Source organism: Patella vulgata, chromosome 8 (assembly GCF_932274485.2).
Source record: "Patella vulgata chromosome 8, xgPatVulg1.2, whole genome shotgun sequence".
NCBI classification, from domain to species: domain Eukaryota; kingdom Metazoa; phylum Mollusca; class Gastropoda; family Patellidae; genus Patella; species Patella vulgata.
The window spans coordinates 21950703-21972674 of record NC_065886.2 but is presented as its reverse complement, the minus strand read 5'-3'; the positions used below and the strand labels follow the sequence as shown (position 1 = coordinate 21972674).

Sequence of the window (21972 nt, the reverse complement as noted above, 5' to 3'; positions counted from 1 at the left end):
TTCAAATACCTCTCAAAACTATGTTTTCGCGGCGAGATACCTCAAGCTATAAATAAACTGTTGTTTGACGCCATGTCTGTAACGTCACTTCGTTGGGGGGGAGGGTCTATTTTTCAGAATGTCCATTTAACATACATATTGAGGCGTAAGTAAATTTTTAATTATTTTCTTTCAACTTCTTTTTCCGCCGTTTAATTGCAGCGTCCTTTGTACGTTGACAGCCCTCAATGGTCCCAGAATCACCTAACCCTTTGATCAAGAAATAACAACTGCTTCCTCAGTCAAGTTAACACAGGTAACAGTCGGGTTGCCAGTAAGTAATACCTTAACATGTTTGCCCAGTGCTTGCTCCATTGGTGTTTTTTGGGTAATCTAGTATTTTTCTAATAAGATTGGGTGTCTATACATTCCATATATACCAAATTGTGTCATACTTTTATTGGAAATAACCACTCGATAAATACTTTCAGGACAATGTATCTTTAATAATAAATATTAAGAGATAATAATAATATACAACTTTCAAGACAATATGTACAGTATGAAATGTACAAACAGTAACTAATATTATCACACAAATACCTTTATTTACACCAATATTTCAAGTCTTTATAAATATAAAATCATCCTATAGTAAAATATAACATTTTGACATTTATAATAATGCTGTTTAATGGGGTTGATTCCTTGTAATCGTTTTAATTCCATATTGGTGTAAATTCAAAAACATTATGCGAGGCTTACAGATGTCGATTTTTGAAGCTTTCTTGAAGCTTTCCGATTTACTGACTAAAAATCCATAGTTTCACCAATAAAATTCGGGAGTCGCAGTCAAGCGTTTACGGGTAACAACAAACCGACATTATAAATCCAGTATTAGATTGGAATAAAACTGAATTGGACAGTGCTGAGAATAGTAGAGTTTTCATTTATTGTACAGTTTATTGGTATTCTTGTACAGAATTATCTAATCAACTTTAAAATCATACATTTTAAATACTATAACTTTTAAGGCATTGAAACTTCATATATAACGGGACATTTTATCATATAAAAATTAACATTAGCTATGCGTGAAATGGTGTAATGGTAAGTTTATATTTTTTGATAAGACACGGCATTGGGTGTATCAACGGGTAGTAATGTTCCAGGCTGGTGAATCAAGTCTACGATATACTCTTTTGGTGGAAATTTTGGAGATGTGGGCTGGAAATAGAAATAAATATTACATCATAATAAGCTGTACATTATAAAAGTACACTGTAAACACAGTGATCACCAAGTCTACCTACCCATCTCATCAATTTGTCTGAATCCATCTAACAGCGAAACTATACATATGGAAGGATTTCAAAAAAAAAAAGAAAAAGAAGAGACCCTGCCCGGGGGACTTTACATCGCTCGAATGTTCAGGGTGAGGCTTCTTCTGTTTCACTACTCTGAATTATCAGTTGATGGTTGTCAAAACTGGAAAGTCAGCAAAACCTGGACTACAAGATAATGACAACGGATCGGGAATCAGAGGCATTTCCATGACTTGTATAAATTTATACCATGAAATCACATGGGGTATTTATCATCATCCTCAAACGTTTCCAAGCAAAACATTTCTGGAAGTACCCATGTTCAATAGATATATTGGGAAAATAAAAGAACAGGCCACATTTGACTATCTGTAACGGTCGGTCATTTCATGAAACAATGAACCAATTCGGGAGGCTTAGGCAAAGCAAATTGCAATTGTAAGATTTGTATGTAAGTGTATACAAGTATTTAATACTTACATTATCATCTATATCATATAACATAACTTCATTCCATGCCCGATTATATTGTCCACGTACTAGAGTACAACTCAATGCTATACGATCAGCTAAAACCTACAATATATAAAGATATATATTTACAAGATGTTATATTAAATATACAATAGGCAGAAGGTGGGGTAATTTTATATCACATAGGGCATAGTCAGTATAGAACTATGGGATCTCAAGGAGGTGATCAGCAACCTGTTACAGGATCTTCTGGTGATGGATGTAGTAATCTATCGAGATGTGGGTTTCAAAGACAGTTACAACGTAATCCATATAGTAATCTATAGCCATGGGACTATAGCACTTTTAGCTATAGTAATATAGTCCATGGCCCCGATACATCTCTTCTGATAGTATGGTATGGAGTACTGTGGTAAGGAAAAAAAACTGTCAAAAGTTGTAACAAACTTTTTGGCGCAATTTAGCCCCTACTACATGATCTAAACTTTAGAATATGAAGCCAAACATACCGATGCTTAACATACCAACTTCTAATGGAATTTAAATGCATTACAAAGATATTCATTAGTAAGTTGCTACAAAGATTTAACCACACTTTTTGGTGTATAATGTAGTGTCATTACAAAATTCAGTCATTGTCGTTTATATCTGATGAAATTTGCCCAGAAGAATGAGTATTACTCACCTTAAACAACAAAGCTCTATGTATATGAATACCAGTTTTAAGACGACCAATGGGTATCACATTAGATTTTAATTCATATCTAACTTGACTGACAGGTAACTCCCAACTAAAACTTGACACTTGACCACGATCTATAGATCCTCCTAATTTATCCGAAACAAATCTAAAAAATAAAATGAACAGTATGGTAATCGTACAGGTGACCTACATGGTGACAATTTTAAGTAACCGTCTGCGTGTTCAGTATTTAAAAGATTTCTACTAAAAAGAGCTTTTGACGTTATAAAATATTTATCAGTAGGTTTTTTGCAGCCTCGCCTTTAATGTTTTATATATCACTAATAATAATGAGAAAGTGGCTAGAAGCATCTAATTAGGTTTCTAGTTAGCATGCTCTAGTTTCTACATTTGATATAAAGATACTCCATCATAAACTTTCCACTCATAAGTACCTCTTTATTTTATCATTAGTATAAATCATATTAAATATATCTTTGGACATCTAAGTTAGTAAAAAGTTTCCCCTTCTCAACAAATAGAACTATTAAGGGTACAATAGTATTTTTAGAACTTGTCGGATTCCAGACAACATTATCCTCCCCAATCAGGCCAATTAATTTTTCCTTACATTTCTAGATATCTAGTATTAAAAACCTTCCCTGGGGGTTCTTTTTAAGAATTTTCCCATCCAACCATATTACTAAAGTTTGAATAGATAATGGATATTAAAAAGGAACATTAAGTGCAAGACAGAAATGCAGATGGACACATGAATTTGTAAAATAAACTCTGATAATGCAATAACATATGATATGTGAAATAAAGACTAACTTACTCTGATAATACTATAAAATGATATTGTAAAATAAAGACTGACTTACTCTGATAATACTATAAAATGAAATTGTAAAATAAAGACTAACTTACTCTGATAATGCTATAACCTGTTCACGTGATGAAGGTAAAGGTTGTATTTTTTCCATGACTTCATCAATATAAGCCAATAATACTGGATCTGCTGGAGTTACAAATGGTAAGTTCTCTGCGGCAGCAATGGCGTCTGCTTCTTTTTGAAGTTGTGCCTGTAATTCTTCTTTCTGTTTTTCTTCCTTTTCCTTCTGTGCTTTTGTTTTCCTAAAATGGATGAATGAATCTTTAATCCCTGTAAATACTCTGCTGAGATCATATGAGGACTTGGGTTAAGGTTTACTAAATAGAACGTACAGGTGTTGGAGGAAACTGGTGGACCCGAGGAAAACCCACTCAAACCCAGTGCTAGACCACTCAACCCCACTCAAACTTTACCTTGAGTCATCAAGACGGACTGGAACAACATATGCAGCTGTTAGGGTCCGGAAGGAGTTTTCTTGCCTTTTTATCTCTTTTTTAAGGAGGAGGTGAGGGCTTTAAAACAGAAACTATTGATTTTGATGTCCACAATCATATCAATAGTGAATATCAGTATTCATGCAATCATAGAAGGCAAATACTGTTATTATTACTGTTAATAGAGTTTTTATAGATTTAAGCAAAGAAAGGATCGATTAGAAGATAACAGAACTAATGGCTTTAATTGATAAATTTATTGATTAGATAAGATACCAATTCATTGTGACAGGATTATTTCAAGCTTTGTTAAATCCTGAGAAACAAACGGTGGCATTTTAGAGTATTAATAACATGAAATATTGTGGACAATCCCATACATATAGGAAGGACAATTTGTTCTTTTCTGTCTTCATCTGAGTCAATCTGACTATATTTTCATGTTAGTAAAATACTTTATTATGTATTTATAGATGAAAATAGCCATCCCAATATTGAATCATAAATGTAAGAGACTATATACACATGATGCTGATAATTAAATTAGTATTTGTAGCTGCTGACCACTTTTTTAACATCTAATTGTTCACTCAAATAGATGTTTTAACATTAAATTAATAAGAAAATAAAATCAAAATATCAATAGGCCCATCAAAATATCTTATCAAAGATTATAGCGCCATTGGCCTATTTTGATTATTTCCTGTTTATACAGTCTTTGGAGGCTACCAAATATTGACAAGTTTCAAGTGATTTCTTTGTAAATATCAATTGGAATTTAACCATTTTTGACTAATAGTAGTTTACAAGGTATTGTCAAGCATTCACATGACATTGGACAATATTTAATGGAGGTCAACTTGATAGTGCCATTGATCAGGTTTCTGAAATTCACAGGGGACTCTTTCTACTCTTTAACTGAACTCAGAAGATAACAACAACAAATAATTTGATGGGATACACTGTCTCCTATGGCAATATATTCCCAGATATATCTAATCTAGACAGTATTTGATAAAATAATAAGAAATGATACAGATTTATCTCAATTTTATTTTTAAAAATAAATTGTTTCAATATTGTAAATATGCTTAAAGCAAAAATGGTGATTGAAGGGAATCTTTAAGTAACAAGTAATTTGAATAAGCCATTGGAGATAAATTATAATTATGTAATGACATTTACTATTTTATGTGACTCTCCTATTTCCAGAAAAGATTTCAGATGGAGATATCTCATCAATTAATTTAGACAGCTAAAATATTCACAGTATATCATTGAAAGACAAGGTTTGAATTGATAGCTAATATTTGTATCCAAATAGAATTGACCATCTGCTATGTTAATGTACATGGTCAAAAGGACGAATTCCATACATACATATGAATAGAAATTTGGTTGACTATCCCTAGAGATACAGGCGTTATGCCTTTCCCAATATAAATCCTATTTGTATAGACAGATCTGATTGAATAATGTTTGTAACATAATGTTATTATAGAATGTTGGCATGCATGGTGATCTCCTTAATTCAATCATATAAATGGAGATGTGATTGACCATACTTTGATATGGTATTCTCTAGATATTTAGCGTGACTAGAATGAAAGTTATTTTATGAAAATATGAGTAATAACCCAGAATATACTACAATTTATATCACTCTAATATCATAAACAAATGCCATAATTTACACCTATTAATCATTACACAGTCTGAAATCATTCTTTCAGGCAGAATAGATTGTGCCCTTGTAGATTTGGTTTGAATATTTTAGTGTCACCAGAAGTAGATCTATAACAATAACAATCCCTGTGATTGATGAATAGCTTAATTTTAGCTCAATACCCCCCCCCCCAAAAAAAAAGGTTTCAAATATAGATCTTAATATGTAGCAATAGAGAAAATGCCCACATCACACATAATGGGCAAAAGTATTGTTGATATGTTAAATTTTCCTTTTTTATTTTTTCTGGGGTTTTCAATTACTTGGATAAGAAACTAGAATATGAACATAATTCCCACAGCTGTCTCCTGTTCCAATTTATTCATTAAAAAAGAGGTTGCACAATAACACTGTAACCTATAAATCATGATTCAGATGTAAGTGTTTTGCCCCCCTGCATGTATTAATGATAATTACTCATCATTGCGCAACAGACAAATATTAATTTTACTAATAGCCTTTTCTCTAGAGAGCTATCATTTAGTTCTTTCAAATTAGCTGTACATTAACAGATCTATGAAATTAAATTTAGGCACACTAATTAAATACAAATTATAAACTTTCACAAATGTAGATTGCCAGGCAACGAAACATATGCCCTCCAGCAGCTACATGGTCCAAAAAGTTAAGAGTTAAACAATTTTGTAAAAAGAGGAATAACTCTGGAAGTTATTATTAACAACAATTGTTGAAAATGAAGAATTGATTATGGGTTTATTATGTGATTAAATGTCCAAATAATAATTTACATAACATTTGAAGCCAGGAAAATGCTTTAAAATAGACAAATTTAGCACGGCTATTTAATAAAAGCAAACCTGTAAGGAACATAATTCAAATATTTATTAAATCCTTATAAAATAGACAGAGATAAATTTAGTCATGGATAATATCTATTAAAAGCAACAGATGGTGACGGATTTATTGTGTGTGGAACAATTCTCTTTATAATGTTAACACTTATTCAATCTAAATAATTGTTGTTTTTTTTCCAATATTTTCCCGCTAATATCCATTTACTATTAATGTGTAAATCATGTTTAACCTTGGATTACAAACAGTTGACATAGCAATTAACTTAACTACCTTACACTCATAAAACTGTACAAATAAATGAATTATAGACCTTTGATGAAGTGGGGTATCAAGTGACTGTTTTCAAAAGCCAACAAACTTTTGTTTGGTATTGACAATGTACAGAAAGACGTGCAGAACAGTCTACCAGTCAGAAACACTGGCATTTCTAGTGAATGTAGGTTTTTTTTAAGGATGGGATTGGGAGTGGGAGTGATATTCGTGGTGGTGCAAATCCAAACAATACACAATATTTCTAACTTTTTTCGCAAAGTGTTTGATGACAAATTCGGAAGTATGTCAACGTGTGAGGACACACCTTAGCTTCGTTTTCAAAGTCAACATAGCTAACTTTTGGACTTAAAAAATTCCAGTATTAAAATGTTGTCCTCTTAGTACCAAATACATTTGACTAAATACTTTTTAACTAATTTGAAATTTAAACCACATGACATATTTTAGTAAAATTCCATCTTTTAAGTGTCATTTAAAACAGATAGTGACTTAAACAGTATATGATATCTGCTATAGGCCTATATTGTTCCAATGAATTAATCCAAATTGCACATTTTTTAATAAAATTCATATCTAGCAGACTAAGAATTTAGAGAGAGTTTAACACATACAAACTAAGTCATTTTGGGACTTACTTATTGTTCAATTTCAGCAGGAGGAAACCGGAGGACCCGGAGAAAACCCATAAGGTTGGAAAAGTGATCCTACTCCTTGTCACGTACAACCGGGGAATCAAAACCATCTGACTCAATGACAGACCTTATGATACAATGTGCATATGCTAACCATTCGGCCATCCCCCCGCACACACATTTGTAAACAACTTCGTTATATAATTTATTGGTCTCATTAATATTTCCTCTAATACAACCCCTGAATTCTCCTCTCAATCCATATCAAGAACATTCTAACCCCCAAAACAAGTCTAGATGCTTACATGATTGGGTAAATAATGAGAGTTGAAGATCAACTTACGATTTTGATTCTCTGCCTGTTCTTGATGATTTTCCTGATAAACTTGTTTTGGAACTTTCAGGTTTAAGACCAACATCTTCTGTTTTAGATTCAGCCGATGTCACCCTGGAAGAAAAACTTACAATAGACACCAAATTTAAATAAAACCTAGAAGACTACACAATAGTAATGTATAATAAAACCTAGAAGACTATTGTATCTATGTGTAATAAAACCCAGAAGATTACCGGTACATGGCAGCTACGTATAATAAAACCTAGAAGATTACATGGTAGCTACTTATAATAAAACCTAGAAGATTACATGGTAGCTATGTATAATAAAACCTAGAAGATTACATAGTAGCTATGTATAATAAAACCTAGACGATTACATGGTGGCTTTGTATAATAAAACCTAAAAGAAGTAGAAGATTACACTGGTAGCTATGTATATTAAAACCTAGACGATTACATGATAGCTATATTTATAATAAAATAGAAGATTACACAGTCACCATATAATAAAGCCTAGATGATTACACTGTACTATGTATAATAAACGTAGAAGATTACACAGTAGCTATGTAAAATGAAACCTAGAAGATTACAAGGTAACTTTGTAGAATAAAACATAAAAAATTACACAGTTAGCTATGTATAATAAAACCTAAAAGATTACACATTAGCTATGTATAATATAACCTAGAAGATTACACAGTAACTATGTATAATGAAACCTAGAAGATTACACAGTTAGCTAGATATAATCAAACCTAGAGGGAATATCAATTGTTTGTATTTATATATAGTACTTTATTCACTAAAATATCTAGGCAGGGCTCACGCTGTCGGTTGCCAAAGTCGACTTTTGCGATAAAAATATGAAAGTGGCGATTAAAATTTGATTTTGGTGATAATTTTGGCAATAACATTTTGGGGTACTGGCCATTCTTTTTCAAAACTGGCAAATAAAAAATCTTAAAATTTTATTTGTCTATATCCTAGATTAACCATTACACTGAGTGTCAATCACAATTACTTGGCGGCATACTATAAATTAATCAACTCGCTGATAAATCGGATCATGTCAGTGAGTAATACTAACCAATTATCTCGGATTAATGATTAGTAGATTGATAATTGCCAATGACATATACAAAGCCTATCTCAAGTCATTATTTACTTGATGTTTCATTTTGTCTAAAAAAATAATAAATTGAAATAATCAAAATGGCTGACAATTCTTTCCCGACAAGCATGCCTAATCGGATATTTCAAATTCTTTCCCGACAAGCATGCCTAATCGGATATTTCAAATTATTTCACCATTGGTCGGAAACGCAAAAACAGGTCGAATAGTGACGTTTATGGAGTGGGAAAACAGTCCGCTAATTGCTTCATATTACCGTCGCCAAAATGCTCTAAATAGTGAACCACAAGTATAATTGCAAGAATATCTTATCATTCTATACGGTACATGAAAAATGACAATATGCCTATTGTACACACAAAGCATAAGTTTATAGAAAGTTGGGAATCTTTCGATAAGGTTTGAAGTGTAAATACTGAAAATATATTGTGCAGACTAAAGTCATCAAAAATAAAATCTGATCTTAGTAAATCATCCAATCATCTCAAAACTGGGCTAATAATGTATTATGTAAAGACAGATTTTTTAAGTTGTTGTTTATATCCCGTTAATTGTTTTATAATAGGCCTACCTTGCATGTTGTCTTTTTTATCACACATGTTTGGCAGATAAAATATTCCAGTGGGCGGAAAAAAATATGAACATTTTTTTTATATAAAATTTATCATCCACTTTGGTGGAAAACCATTGAAAGCCAGTGTGAGCCACCAGTAATTTTAATGTAATTTTAAGAACTTACTCAGGTTTTGGGTTGATCAGAATAACTGGTCTTTTGTCATTTAATTCTTGGTTACAAAATTCTTCTAATGATAAAAATTTACTTCCTTTCTTCATCTGTCCAGCATCATAGAACCCATCTTCTATTAAATTATTATAACCTATAAAAATAAAGCACAGATATAATTGGGAAATGAATCTAATTATAATTCCAGAAATACAACCAGTATTCGGCATAAGAATACATGTATATGGGACAGAAAACAAATATACACCAGCATATTACGGTATACATGTAAATGGGACAAAACCAAATTTAAACATCCTTCAATTGAGTAGTTCTATGTTTGATTATAAAAAGCAATAATTTTAAAAAGTTTTCATTTGATGTTTGGTATAGCTACCTAGTCTCTATATCATGTGCTTTCCGTGGTATCAAATGAGTTTGTCCATTTGGAATATATTCATAATATAAAAACAGTTTCAAATAATTCCAAGCACCTTATTTCTGTTCATTTAATATTTTAACAAAATATTACACCTCTTAAACAAAATTTCATAATAAAGTCTTTTGAGCACCTTGACATACTTGTAAAATGTACAAATGAAGTCCTTAGAATTGTTTGTTTATACCGTCCACCTTCATCCAGTCGTGATGTTTTTCTCAGTGAATTCACTGATCTACTGTACGAAACTTTTGACTCATCTTCTCGTTTACTACTTGTTGGGGATTTAAATCTACATCTCGATGATGTCAAGTGTAGCATATCAAATAGATTTTATGATATTTTAGATTCATTTAATCTTAAACAGCATACTACTGGCAGTACGCACAGAAAAGGTCATTTACTTGATGTGGTGATAACTAGGGTTTTAGACGACACTGTGGAAGATGTCCATATTTGTGATGACCTGGTCTCAGACCACTTTAGCATATTTACCAAGCTCAATATAAAAAAACCCATACCTAAACAACAGACAATTACATATAGAAAAATACGTAATATTAACATTGAAGATTTTCGATCAGATATTATTAACTCTAAAATATTAAAGGAACTCGACAGAGCAAATATTGATCAACAAATTAATCTTTATAATGACACTCTAAGAAATATTCTGGATGACCATGCTCCCATTAAAAAAGCCAAATTTACTATTCGACCAAATCGTAAATGGTTTACTGATGAAATTCGACAGAGTAAAATCCATAGACGGTCCATGGAAAGACTTTGGCGAAATTCTAATCTTGAGATTAATAGACAGCTATATACTCAAGCGCGGAACAAAACAAATAATTTGATTGGTAGAGTAAAAAAAGACTATATTTTAGAACAAATCAATGTTAATAAGGATAACCCAAAAGTACTTCAAAACATAGTCAATAGTATCCTGAAACCGCATAATCAACAAATACTACCAGATTACACCCATGATGCTGACCTTGCTGAAGAGTTTTCTAAATATTTTTGTGACAAGATTGATAATATTAGGACTGAACTTGAAACAGACAATAACTCCGAGACAACATGTCTATCTGTTATATCACCACCTTCTCAAGTCATGTCAGAATTTTCCCCGACATCAGACAAAGAAATCAAGCAACTCGTTGCCAAATCATCGTCTTCGACATGCGAGTTAGATCCGCTTCCATCACCGCTTCTGAAACTGTGCATCGAAGAACTGTGTCCTGTTCTTACTTATATTGTAAATACATCATTATCAACTGGTACCTTCCCTGATGTTCTGAAAAAAGCTTTAGTTTTTCCCTTAATCAAAAAAAGTACTTTAGACAGTAACATCTTCAAAAATTATCGGCCAGTATCTAACCTATCATTTTTATCTAAACTTGTGGAAAAAGCAGTATCTGTTAGATTTAAAGATCATTTAAAATTTCAGCATCTGGACGAACCCTTTCAATCCGCATACAAAAAACTCCATAGTACAGAAACGGCTTTACTCCGAGTGCAAAATGATATTTTAATTAATCTAGATAATAAAAATGTAGTTTTTCTTGTTCTTCTTGACCTAAGTGCTGCTTTTGATACCATCGACCAAGCACTTCTACTTACACGTTTAAAAGATTATTTTGGAATTACTGGCTATGCCCTGAAATGGTTTGAATCATATCTCACTTCACGAAAACAGTCTGTTGTCATAAATAAGCAGTCATCAAAACCAGTAGACATAAAATATGGAATTCCGCAAGGATCAGTACTCGGTCCGTTATTATTTACGGCTTATACTTGCCCTCTTGGTAAACTTCTTAGAGATCACAATTTAGACTATCATATATACGCAGACGACACACAACTGTATGTGGCTGTAACACCCGACAACGAAAGTAAACAAATCATTCAGTTGGAGAAATGTATTGATAATGTAAAAAACTGGATGAAAAACAACTTTTTAAAACTAAACGATGATAAAACTGAATTATTAAAAATAGGAACCGATCATAGACTCTCATCAATTATTACAAAATATGTTAAAGTGGGTGGTGCTGTCATACATCCAAGTAACAGTGTACGGAACCTCGGTGTTAAATTTGGGAAAAATTTTGACATGAAAGAACATGTGTCGAATATGTGTAAATCCGCCAATTTTCAACTATATAATATAGGTCGCACAAGAAACTTTATTGATACTGATACTTCTAAAATGCTTGTCAACTCACTTGTAACCTCCCGCCTTGATTATTGTAATTCTTTATTGTTTAACTTGCCTTCTCTTCAGCTAAATAGATTACAAAAAATTCAAAACAAAGCCGCTCGAGTCATTACTAGAACTAAACTATGTGAACATATCACCCCTATTTTACACCAACTGCATTGGCTGCCAGTTACTAGCAGAATTGAATTTAAAATACTCTCTCTAACATATGCTGTCATTAATATTGAAGACTCACCTGACTACCTCAAACAACTAGTGACCCCATATATTCCTACACGCACACTTAGATCACAAAACAAAAACTTGCTAATGCCCTATCATGCAAAATCCTCATTTGGGGAAAGGTCTTATAGTTTTGCTGCTTTTAAACTATGGAATAAGTTACCTTCTGAAATTAAAGATTCCCCTTCCCTGCCTGTTTTTAAGAAAAAGTTAAAGACCCACCTTTTTAAAAGCCATTTTAATTGCTAAATGCTTAAGCTTTTTCAGAGTTTACTTTTTTATTATTGTATACCATATTTTATTCTAATTGTGCAATGTTCTTATTATTGAGATGTTTTATATTTTATACCTTTACAATAATGTAATAGCGCCATAGAGCAATCTAAGTATTGGATTATAGGCGCTCTATAAATAAATTATTATTATTATTATTATTATTATGATATAATATTTTTGTCATACCTATATAACCTGTCAGAGAATATTTAGCTGATAGATTACTATCTAGTATTCTGTATAATGCTGCATCAGTAAATGGTGTTCTTTTGGTTTCTGATAATTGAATCTGTTGTAAAACACCTAAACCTCTATAGTAAAAAAAAAAACCCAAAACATTTTACATTGTAACATACATATCCAACACTTCATTTTCATTTAAAAAACATTATAAACCTACACAGTATTTTAATTTCATATAGCGTACATTTTGTATTGTAAGGAAGTTTAAATCAAATATGCCTTCCTCCTGCATACAATTTCTTTTTATATCTAAATATTTTTTAAAATGAAAAGCATACATACCCCAATTTACATATTTCTACTGCTGAAGCTTCATCAACACCACAGACTGTTATAGCCCAGGCAGCACTACGTCTCACATCATCATTGCCAGAATCAAGAAAATCTATCAAAGGCTCCAAACCCCCAGCTTCACGGAACTAAAATAGGGAACAGAAAATAGAAGTGATCAGGTTCAATCATAATATATTTTGTTATAATTTTTATATTCTTTTAGCCAATCCTTTCCTAGTCCATAAATTCAATTTCAGATGAAGGTCTACTTTTAAGTAGCTAAATCTCTAACTCAATATCATCCAAAGTCTTCAACATTGAAAAACACAAATTATTTGTCAATTTAAATCAACATTGATGTTGTGATCTTACCGGGAAAATATGGGCTTCTCATATCCAATATTGAAGAAAAAAAACACCATTTTACCATTGGTACACGAATCGTGTACCATAATGCATTTCAGTGTCATTTGTAACAAGGAACTCGAAGAACGAGGCTAGATGTATTCCACAAGTCATGTAGAGCATGCACAGGCATATTTCGAAAAACATAACTGATTAGAAATTACAGCAAAAACAGACACGATTGAATGTAAATCAGTCTATATAGATTCATATTACATTATCATATGTGTTACAACCCATTTGTGTCAATTTCTAGGTCCCAAATATTAGCGATTTAGCTCCTTTAAACTGTGAATCCAAAACCCAGAAAATAAATACAAGCATTAAAATTTCATTTCAGCAAATATTTTGAAAGCGCATACTTACTTCTGTTCTAGATTCTACATCACATAAATAAGCTGCAGATGCCAAAGCTGCTTTGCTTTGTACAATGGTATTACTAGATAAAAAACAAAAATTAATAAAAGTGTTATTTTTCACATAGCGAATAGAATTGTATATCTATAATATATATGTATGATAAATAATTTTACATTTAATTGCTTTGAGAATAATTGATTATTTCTCAGCCCGATCTAAAATCGCTAGTCAAACAAAATGCATGAGTTATTCAAGGGAAAGAAATCCATTTTCAAACAGTGTCTAGTAATGAACACCATATCGATACATCTAATGTATCTAATACATCCATCACACTTCAAAGTCTTGCCTTAACGGAATTAATACTCAAAACACTCCCATTTATAGAAATCTGTGAAAAATGACCTTGATTTCAGTGGTTCAACTACAGCTGTGACAACTTACCTTGATTTAAGTGGTTCAACTAAAGCTGTAACAGCTCCTTTATTTAAGGCCTCAGCACGTAGAGTATCATCTTGTGCTATATTAGTTAGAACACAGGCAGCATTAGAAACAGCTTCTTCTCTCTGGTCTGATAACATATGTATTAATGGTTCTAAACCATTTAAATTCACCACATCTCTAATAATACAACAACAAACAATTGAAAATAAATGGCAATAAAATTGTCCTCAAATTAATGTAAAATCTTAACACAAGAAAATGATCAAGTAGGCCTACTGGTTTCCAAACTAAGTATCACTATCAATAGATGGATGATATATAAGATATTGTATGAGAAATAGAGAGAGAGAGAGAGAAAGAGAGAGAGAGAAATGGGGTTTAACATCCACAGGCGACCTTACTCCTTGTCATGTACAGCCGGGGATTTGAAACCACGCCAGTTGACTCAATGACAGATCTTATGATACAGCGCGCACGTGCTAACCATTCAGCCATCCAACCCCCCAAAATTGTATGAGAAGATGCTAATCAAGAAGAGATGGTTTAAAAGAACATAAAACAAATTTATAGAAGAATGATAAACTTACTTAGAGTTTGCAAGATTAGCTGTAGTAAGATTAGCTAGAGCTAAAGTAGCTGCTTCTTTTACATCACCATTTTCACTGTTCAATAATTTTATCAAAGGTGCCATACCCTCTATAAATGAAAATACAAAATTTTTAATGGGGCATATAACATAATAAAGTATTTTTAGCTACATGAACAACCATTTTAAATGCATTTGTCAGTCTGTACAAGAATATTTAGAATGGAATGTGGTTTCGACATATTACCTTTGTTCAGAATTACAACTAGCAAGGGTTCTTTTACGTGCATGCCAATGTGTACAAAGGCAGATGTTGATTTTTTGTACCATCCAAATAACCAGACCCTGTTATCAATTTGAAAATTTGCTAAGATGTTTTCAAAAATGTCTACTTACCCATTTCTCTCACAGAATCTCTACTGCTGAGATTTTCACACATTATAGCTAAAGCCTGGGCAGCCGATGACTGTACATCAACATTTTCATGAGACAAGAGAATAATTAACATTTTTTCTGCTTCTTGTTCATGCAGAATCTTTCTGTTTTCACCTAAAAATATGCAAGAAATTCAATGACATTTAAACAGGCATTATGTAAGAGCTAAATCAGCATATTGCAGATCTTTCTTTATGCCTTAAATATTATATAAATTATTAATAAGACCATAATCAGCTCTCGATCCCATCAGATGGCTCTGGTTTTAAGTAGATTATAACAGCTTGGCCATTTAATGATTTAATTTAAAAATGGAGAAGAGAGGTTAAGACTTGAATGACCAGAATGGTGGCTAAGATCAATGCACACATCTTGTCAAAACTACAACCATTGATAACTTCGCTCAAAATCAAGTAATTTGAATGAAATTTTCAATTCATTTTGGATTATCTATTTTTTTAAATATTATAGCAAGAACGGCCAGCTCTTTATCTAAATCTTATTCTTACATAATAACCCTTTAATTAAATAAAAACATGAGCACACACTTAAAGTAAATATAATCAAGATAACCACTAGACAGACACGGTACGGTGCAACACTTACATTGTAAGAAGTTATTAGTAAACTATCAAATCAAGTGAATAGACATTGGACAACTAAGGTTGCAATGTTTCAGCAGGTTCCAATTTGATAACAATCAATACCTTCATTGTAATTTAAATTTGTAACTTTAGACACACAGATGTTGAGGCAGGACTAATAAACAAAACACCTGTTTTTTTGTGACGTTCTTATAAATAATAAGCTCTATTGTAACTTTGTGGGCGTATATGACAAACTGTTACTTACTATTTCTAGCAGATCTGGCTATAGCTTTAGCTGCTGACATTTTAACATCAGGTAAAGTTGGTATTACACCTTCACCGTCCTTCTGTTCATTACTCTCTTCTGCTGGTTTCTTAGCAGCTAATAAATAAAACATATTGTATTTTTCATAAGAAATTGAGGAATAAGCAAAGAGCATGTACCCCCCCCCCCCCCCCAAAAAAAAAAAAAAAAAATATAAAAAAAAAAAAAACTATCAATATACTGATACTGGTACTATATTTTTTTACTATTTGAAACACACCATTACAGATAAAATATAAAATATATTGTACATGATATTAATAAGAAAAATGGGAATGGCCATGATAATGTAATGTATAACCAGTAATTCTTATTCCCTTCTAGTTCTACCCTATAATCTTATGCAAATGCCTAGCTCTGTGATTTTTATAGTTACTTACATTCTTTAGCACTCTTCTTGCCACCTTTACCAGCAGGTTTTTTATCAGGTTTTTTTGTTTCTTCTTCAGGTGGTGCTTGGTCTGTTATAATTGCTACTAACTTCTTTAAGCCACCAGTTTCTTTTATTTGCTATAAATAATAAAGGTTAGAGTTATATCCTAGAAATAAATAAATATACAGAGTTATTAAGACTGTGCTCATGTCAACAGCACCTATCACACCCCTTTAGAGTTTGCAAAAAAATCATGATTCAATGTACAAGCTGATGATGAACTGTACAAGTTGATGATTAAATGTACAAGTTGATGATTCAATGTACAAATTAACATTATATTCTAAAGAAATGCTATGCAGTGGAGTTTGTGAAAAGCAAGCAAGAATATCGCAAATTCCATCATGTTTTCATCAACTCTTTCTTAAAATGGTAGCTAGGCTGTTCTTTGTTTCAAACTATGAAATTTGATTTACCTCAAGACTTTCAATATCTTCTAGTAAACTAGATAATACCATGACAGACATTACATGTAAATCATTCCATTCAGGATGAGCCAAAAAGTTAATCAGTTTAGATATCGCTTCTAGTTCTCTCAAATTGGCTCTATTATCAACTAAAAAAAATATACAAATAAATTGAATCTATTATTAACTAAAAAAAATATACAAATAAATTGAATCTATTATCAACTAAAAAAAATATACAAATAAATTGAATCTATTATCAACTAAAAAAATTTTAAAAAAAAATTACTCTATTATCAAATTAAAAAAAAAAAAAAATAAATATTGCTCTATTATCAACTAAAAAAAAATAAAAAAAAATTGTTCTATTATCAACTAAAATATACAAAACAAATTTGCTCTATTATCAATTAAAAAATATACAAAACAAATTGGCTCTATTATCAACTAAAATATACAAAACAACTTGGCTCTATTATCAATAAAATATACAAAACAAAAGGCCTGGCCGAGAAAGTTCACCAAGATTTTCCGTGGTGGTTTCCCAGTGTCAGTGGTGCAGGACAGAGGACCTGACAAAGAAAGCTGTCTAGTCATTTTGATGGGACAAAAAGACGAGGTCCCGTATACACATTGGCGTGCATCTAAAAGATCCCTTGGCAGTCGGAATTTGATAGAAGAGTAGGCCATAGTGTCGCTGTCTGGGCAACATTTCCCTCATAGCACACTGTATGGTGTATGCCTGTCTTCATTAACCCAGTCTGAGCAGTACAGTAGGAAGTTAAACCTCATTTCAGTTCATTTTATTTGACAAAATGAATGAAATATTATTGGTTTTAGGTAGGCATTGGTTGAGAAATAAAATTTGTTTTCTGTTGCTTTGTAACCTTATACATGCTTTAATTAGCTAACTTGGTACTCCCCCTGGGTAAGTAATGAATAATCTAAAAGAGAAAAATAACTTACCATCTTGAGCAGCTCGTTCTAACGTTAATAAAGCTAATTTCTGTATGATGCTGAATTCACTCTTTAATAATTCTAATACTGAATTTAAACCATCAAAATCACGTATTGTTGCCCTGGTTTGATAGTCCTATAAACAATAACAATTAACAATTGTCAAAGAAAACAATAACATAGTGTATACATGTATTAATTAAATTAAATCGTATTTCATTGATAAACCATAATACTAATACAATATTTATTGACCGCATCTGTTCAATACTAGGCCCTACCCTCTTGTCCAAGACTTATTTAATATTATTCTCATCTGTTCAAGACTTATTTAATATTATTCTCAACTGTAAGACTTATTATTCTCATCTGTTCAAGACTTCTTATTCATGACTTATCATTCTCATCTGTTCAAGATTTGTTATTCTCATCTGTGTATTACTTATATTCTCATCTCATTTGGTAGCTAACAATTTTTTGTGATTTATAAAGTTTTATAATGAAAGCAGAATAACAATGAATACCAATAAGTCTTAACACCTCATCAACATTTTACACATTCTGATGCTAACAAGGTTGCTTATTTAAAGACAAGGTTGGACATCACATGGTTCAATCTATCTTGTGATCTACAAAACCTGCAGAAACATCATAATCTGAACCTTACCATCATAAGCTGTGCTAGAGCTTCAATGGCATTTTTCTGTACATCAGGATCGTTGGATGATAAACAACGAACTAACGGTTCAACACCATTACTTTCATTTATAACAACTTTACTTGTAAATTCTGTAGCAAGGGCAGATAATCCTAAAGCAGCAAACTCATGAACAACTGTATCTTCTGAAAATAAAACAACACAAATATAAAACATGAACTAAATGGATGGGAAGAAGGGGAGGGAGGGGGGGGGGGGTGTAATCATATAAAATGTGAGGTTACCAATCCTCAATGAGTGAATGAACTCTAACATCTTGTCATAACACAATTATTCGAGAATTTATTTGTATGATTAAAAGAGCAATGACTTAGGGGAGAATTTAGGCTGGACAGCAGCATTCCAACTGCTAGATAGAGAATCTGTTACTTGCATAACCAATTTGTACACACATTGTATAGATATGACACTGTATTGAAATAATTTCTACAAATTTTTCCCAAGTTGGAATTTATAACAGCAGAATTATTGATATTAATACATCACCTTCTGGTACCAGCAAAGCTACAAATTTTGGAATAGATTCTTCTCTTTTACGCAAGAACTTTCTTACATCAGCTGAAAAAAAACATCAAAAATTAGTTGTGAAGTATTACAGATATATTCAAATATCTTAATCAAATTGAATCGCATGTGATGTATTAAAACAGATGTGGTTTCTTTGCATTCAGTGAAATTTCAAAATAAATTTTTAGGAGGTGTGATCACTGATTATAAAATCATAGTATTCATCTTTATAGAAATATACTTACAGTTAGCACACATAGTTGATAAAGCCATGCAAGCATTTCTTCTAGCTATTCTATCTTCACTACCCATTAATTTTAACAGCGGTTCAATTGCACCTAAATCCATTAAAGTTTTCTTATTCTCATCACCTAAAAAACCACAACAGTTTAAATTATGTCTACTTTTTGAATTGTGTGAAATTAGAAGAGCTTCCTAATATTACAAAATGGCATTAAATGAATAATAATTCAATGATTGTTTTCAAAGTAAATTCTTGAAATACATCTTATCCTTATTTAATACAACTTATTTCTTCATGCTACATGTATTTCATTATACAGAAAGATAGTGCCGGTAGGGTAAAATTTCTTCATGCTACATGTATTTCAATCTGCTGATAGTACAGGATAAAATTAAGATGTAGCAGAAACTATTGAAGATATAGTAATAGATGGAAGTTAGATTTTAAAGGAATTAAGAAATATTATACAGAATGTCACAATGTAGTAAAATGTGACCCAGATTAAGATGTTAAAATTATCTTACTTATCTCTTTTAACTGACATAAATAAATCTAAACTTACATTTGTCAACAAACTTATAAATAGCTTCACAGGCTTTAGATTGTACATCTTCTTCAGGACTGCTTAACATTAATACAACTGTTGCTGCCTGTCTGCTTTCAACCAGTATAGTATCAAACTAAAACACATTGAAAATCAATTAAATACCATAAAAACAGAAAATCATGTGCACAACATTGATTAAGCTATTAAAGTAAGAATTACCGAAAGTTACATTAATTTCCATGAAGCAATATTAGAGATGTTGATAATTAATGGCCAAAACTTTCCAGAATAAAGGTTAAATATAAGTTATTTGAGTAGCCTATAACCAAAATACACAACCAAAAATACTTTTATAAAAAAATTGGTCCATAAATTGTTTGAACAGATCAATCAATTCTAACTTAAGTTGTGACCATATTAAGTTGATTTTGATTTCAAACCAACATTTTTATCTCTCTTATACTAAAGTACCAGGTAATAATAATTGTGGTATCTTTTACATACGTACCAACCCTGGTATATATTTTTGACTTGAGACATTATGTGAACGATCTGGCTTGCTATGCTCTTGATAAACTACTGTGCAATTAAGGTCATAAGTAGTTATGGAAGCAGGATTCAGTAGTAGGATACACCAAACATCATATCTCATTTATTTTGGAAAGTCAAATTTTGTTATTGATTTTATTGTGTAAATACTCACTACATCCTCGGGAGGTGCTTTTTCATCCTTTTTGACTTTCTTTCCCATTTTAACTGTTTAAGGTTCTTGAAAATAAAATGTCAAATGATTAATTTATAAGGCAGAACTTTTTATAGCTTCGTCTTGTGTTAAGTTTATACTAAAAAGAGTATGTGAACAAACTGGCACTGTCATGTGTAGGGCCTACTTAAGCTACTGGTATCCTACTATGTTAGAAATATTGTACATTGTGTGTAGATCCATCGGCAGCTTTTATCTGGTTCATTGGTCTAAGCTTACATATTTTTTCTAAAATTATAAATCTGACAATAACGCAGACGCAGTGTGAGTGTAATGAGGAAAATGTGGTAAGCTTATTTATTAGGCCTCCTGTAGGCCTCCTGTAGGCCTACCGTTGTTATTGTCATTGGTCCAAACCTTATTCTATCTAAAATTGTATCTGTTATATATTGTAATATATTTAAGCCATCTTTTCCGTCTCTTACTTGAACTATTAAGATCAAATATCGTAATTCAATTTCCAATGAAGATTTTGTCTTCTTTGGTCCAGTACTACAGGATACTATTTGTGTTTCTTTTGTCTTCTAGAAGCTGTCCTTATAAATGTTATGGGTTCAAATACAATGGTCCATAAAAAAAATACTCACTTGTGACACTTTCTTCAAAGGGTTTAGAAGGTGAATAAAAGTTGGAAATGAAAGAAATTTACTTGTTGCTAACGACTCACAGCCATCTTTGTTGACATTAGGAACTGGGACACGGGAGTTACCTCCCGTTATTATGAACTGATCATAGAACATTGTATAAATATTTATATATTTGTATGGAATTGAACAATGATTGATATTACTCGATCATGCATATGGAAAAATAAATGTAATTGATCTACTTAAAAATATTTTACCAGATTCTAATGAATATAGTAGGTATTTAATTAATTTCCATGCTCAAAAAAAAATATGTAAAATACTAATAAATCAAGACTACGTTTCTATTTAATGGTTGAAGGGACGTAACTGCAATTTCAATGGCTTTAATGTAGTTATTTCCCCTTAATCAAAAGAACTTTTTTGGTATTTTGTAATGAACGCATCACCGCGAAAAACAGTTTTATATCCCGCCAGATTGGTAATCATTTCTGAATAATAACATGAAGTACATAATAATAAAGGAAATGAGTCATAGAAGAAAAGTGATACC

General features: G+C 31.6%; 1 protein-coding gene across 1 annotated transcript; it reads right to left on the bottom strand.

The window, feature by feature from the left end:
- Window positions 1-461: 461 nt before the first annotated feature.
- On the bottom strand, window positions 462-21531 carry LOC126831108 (armadillo repeat-containing protein 3). Its single transcript, XM_050561734.2, has 22 exons — window positions 21420-21531; window positions 20773-20837; window positions 20085-20202; window positions 19524-19649; window positions 19258-19329; window positions 18721-18896; window positions 18063-18189; window positions 17106-17245; window positions 16637-16766; window positions 16197-16313; window positions 15306-15458; window positions 14911-15019; window positions 14324-14500; window positions 13886-13958; window positions 13124-13260; window positions 12785-12909; window positions 9450-9588; window positions 7580-7684; window positions 3391-3597; window positions 2464-2626; window positions 1785-1880; window positions 462-1206 (listed from the first exon to the last, which is right to left on the bottom strand). The coding sequence occupies exons 2-22, from the start codon at window positions 20818-20820 to the stop codon at window positions 1096-1098; spliced, it is 2649 nt and encodes an 882-aa protein (XP_050417691.1). The 5' UTR covers window positions 20821-20837; window positions 21420-21531; the 3' UTR covers window positions 462-1095.
- Window positions 21532-21972: the final 441 nt, after the last annotated feature.

Excerpts from the sequence above, each read along its gene's own strand:
- LOC126831108 (XM_050561734.2), bottom strand. The coding sequence starts at position 20,820 with ATGGGAAAGAAAGTCAAAAAGGATGAAAAAGCACCTCCCGAGGATGTA. Across the intron at positions 16,767-17,105 it reads AAGATATTGAAAGTCTTGAG|CAAATAAAAGAAACTGGTGG; the intron begins GTAAATCAAATT and ends TATTATTTATAG. Across the intron at positions 14,501-14,910 it reads GCTAATCTTGCAAACTCTAA|AGATGTGGTGAATTTAAATG; the intron begins GTAAGTTTATCA and ends TTGTATTATTAG.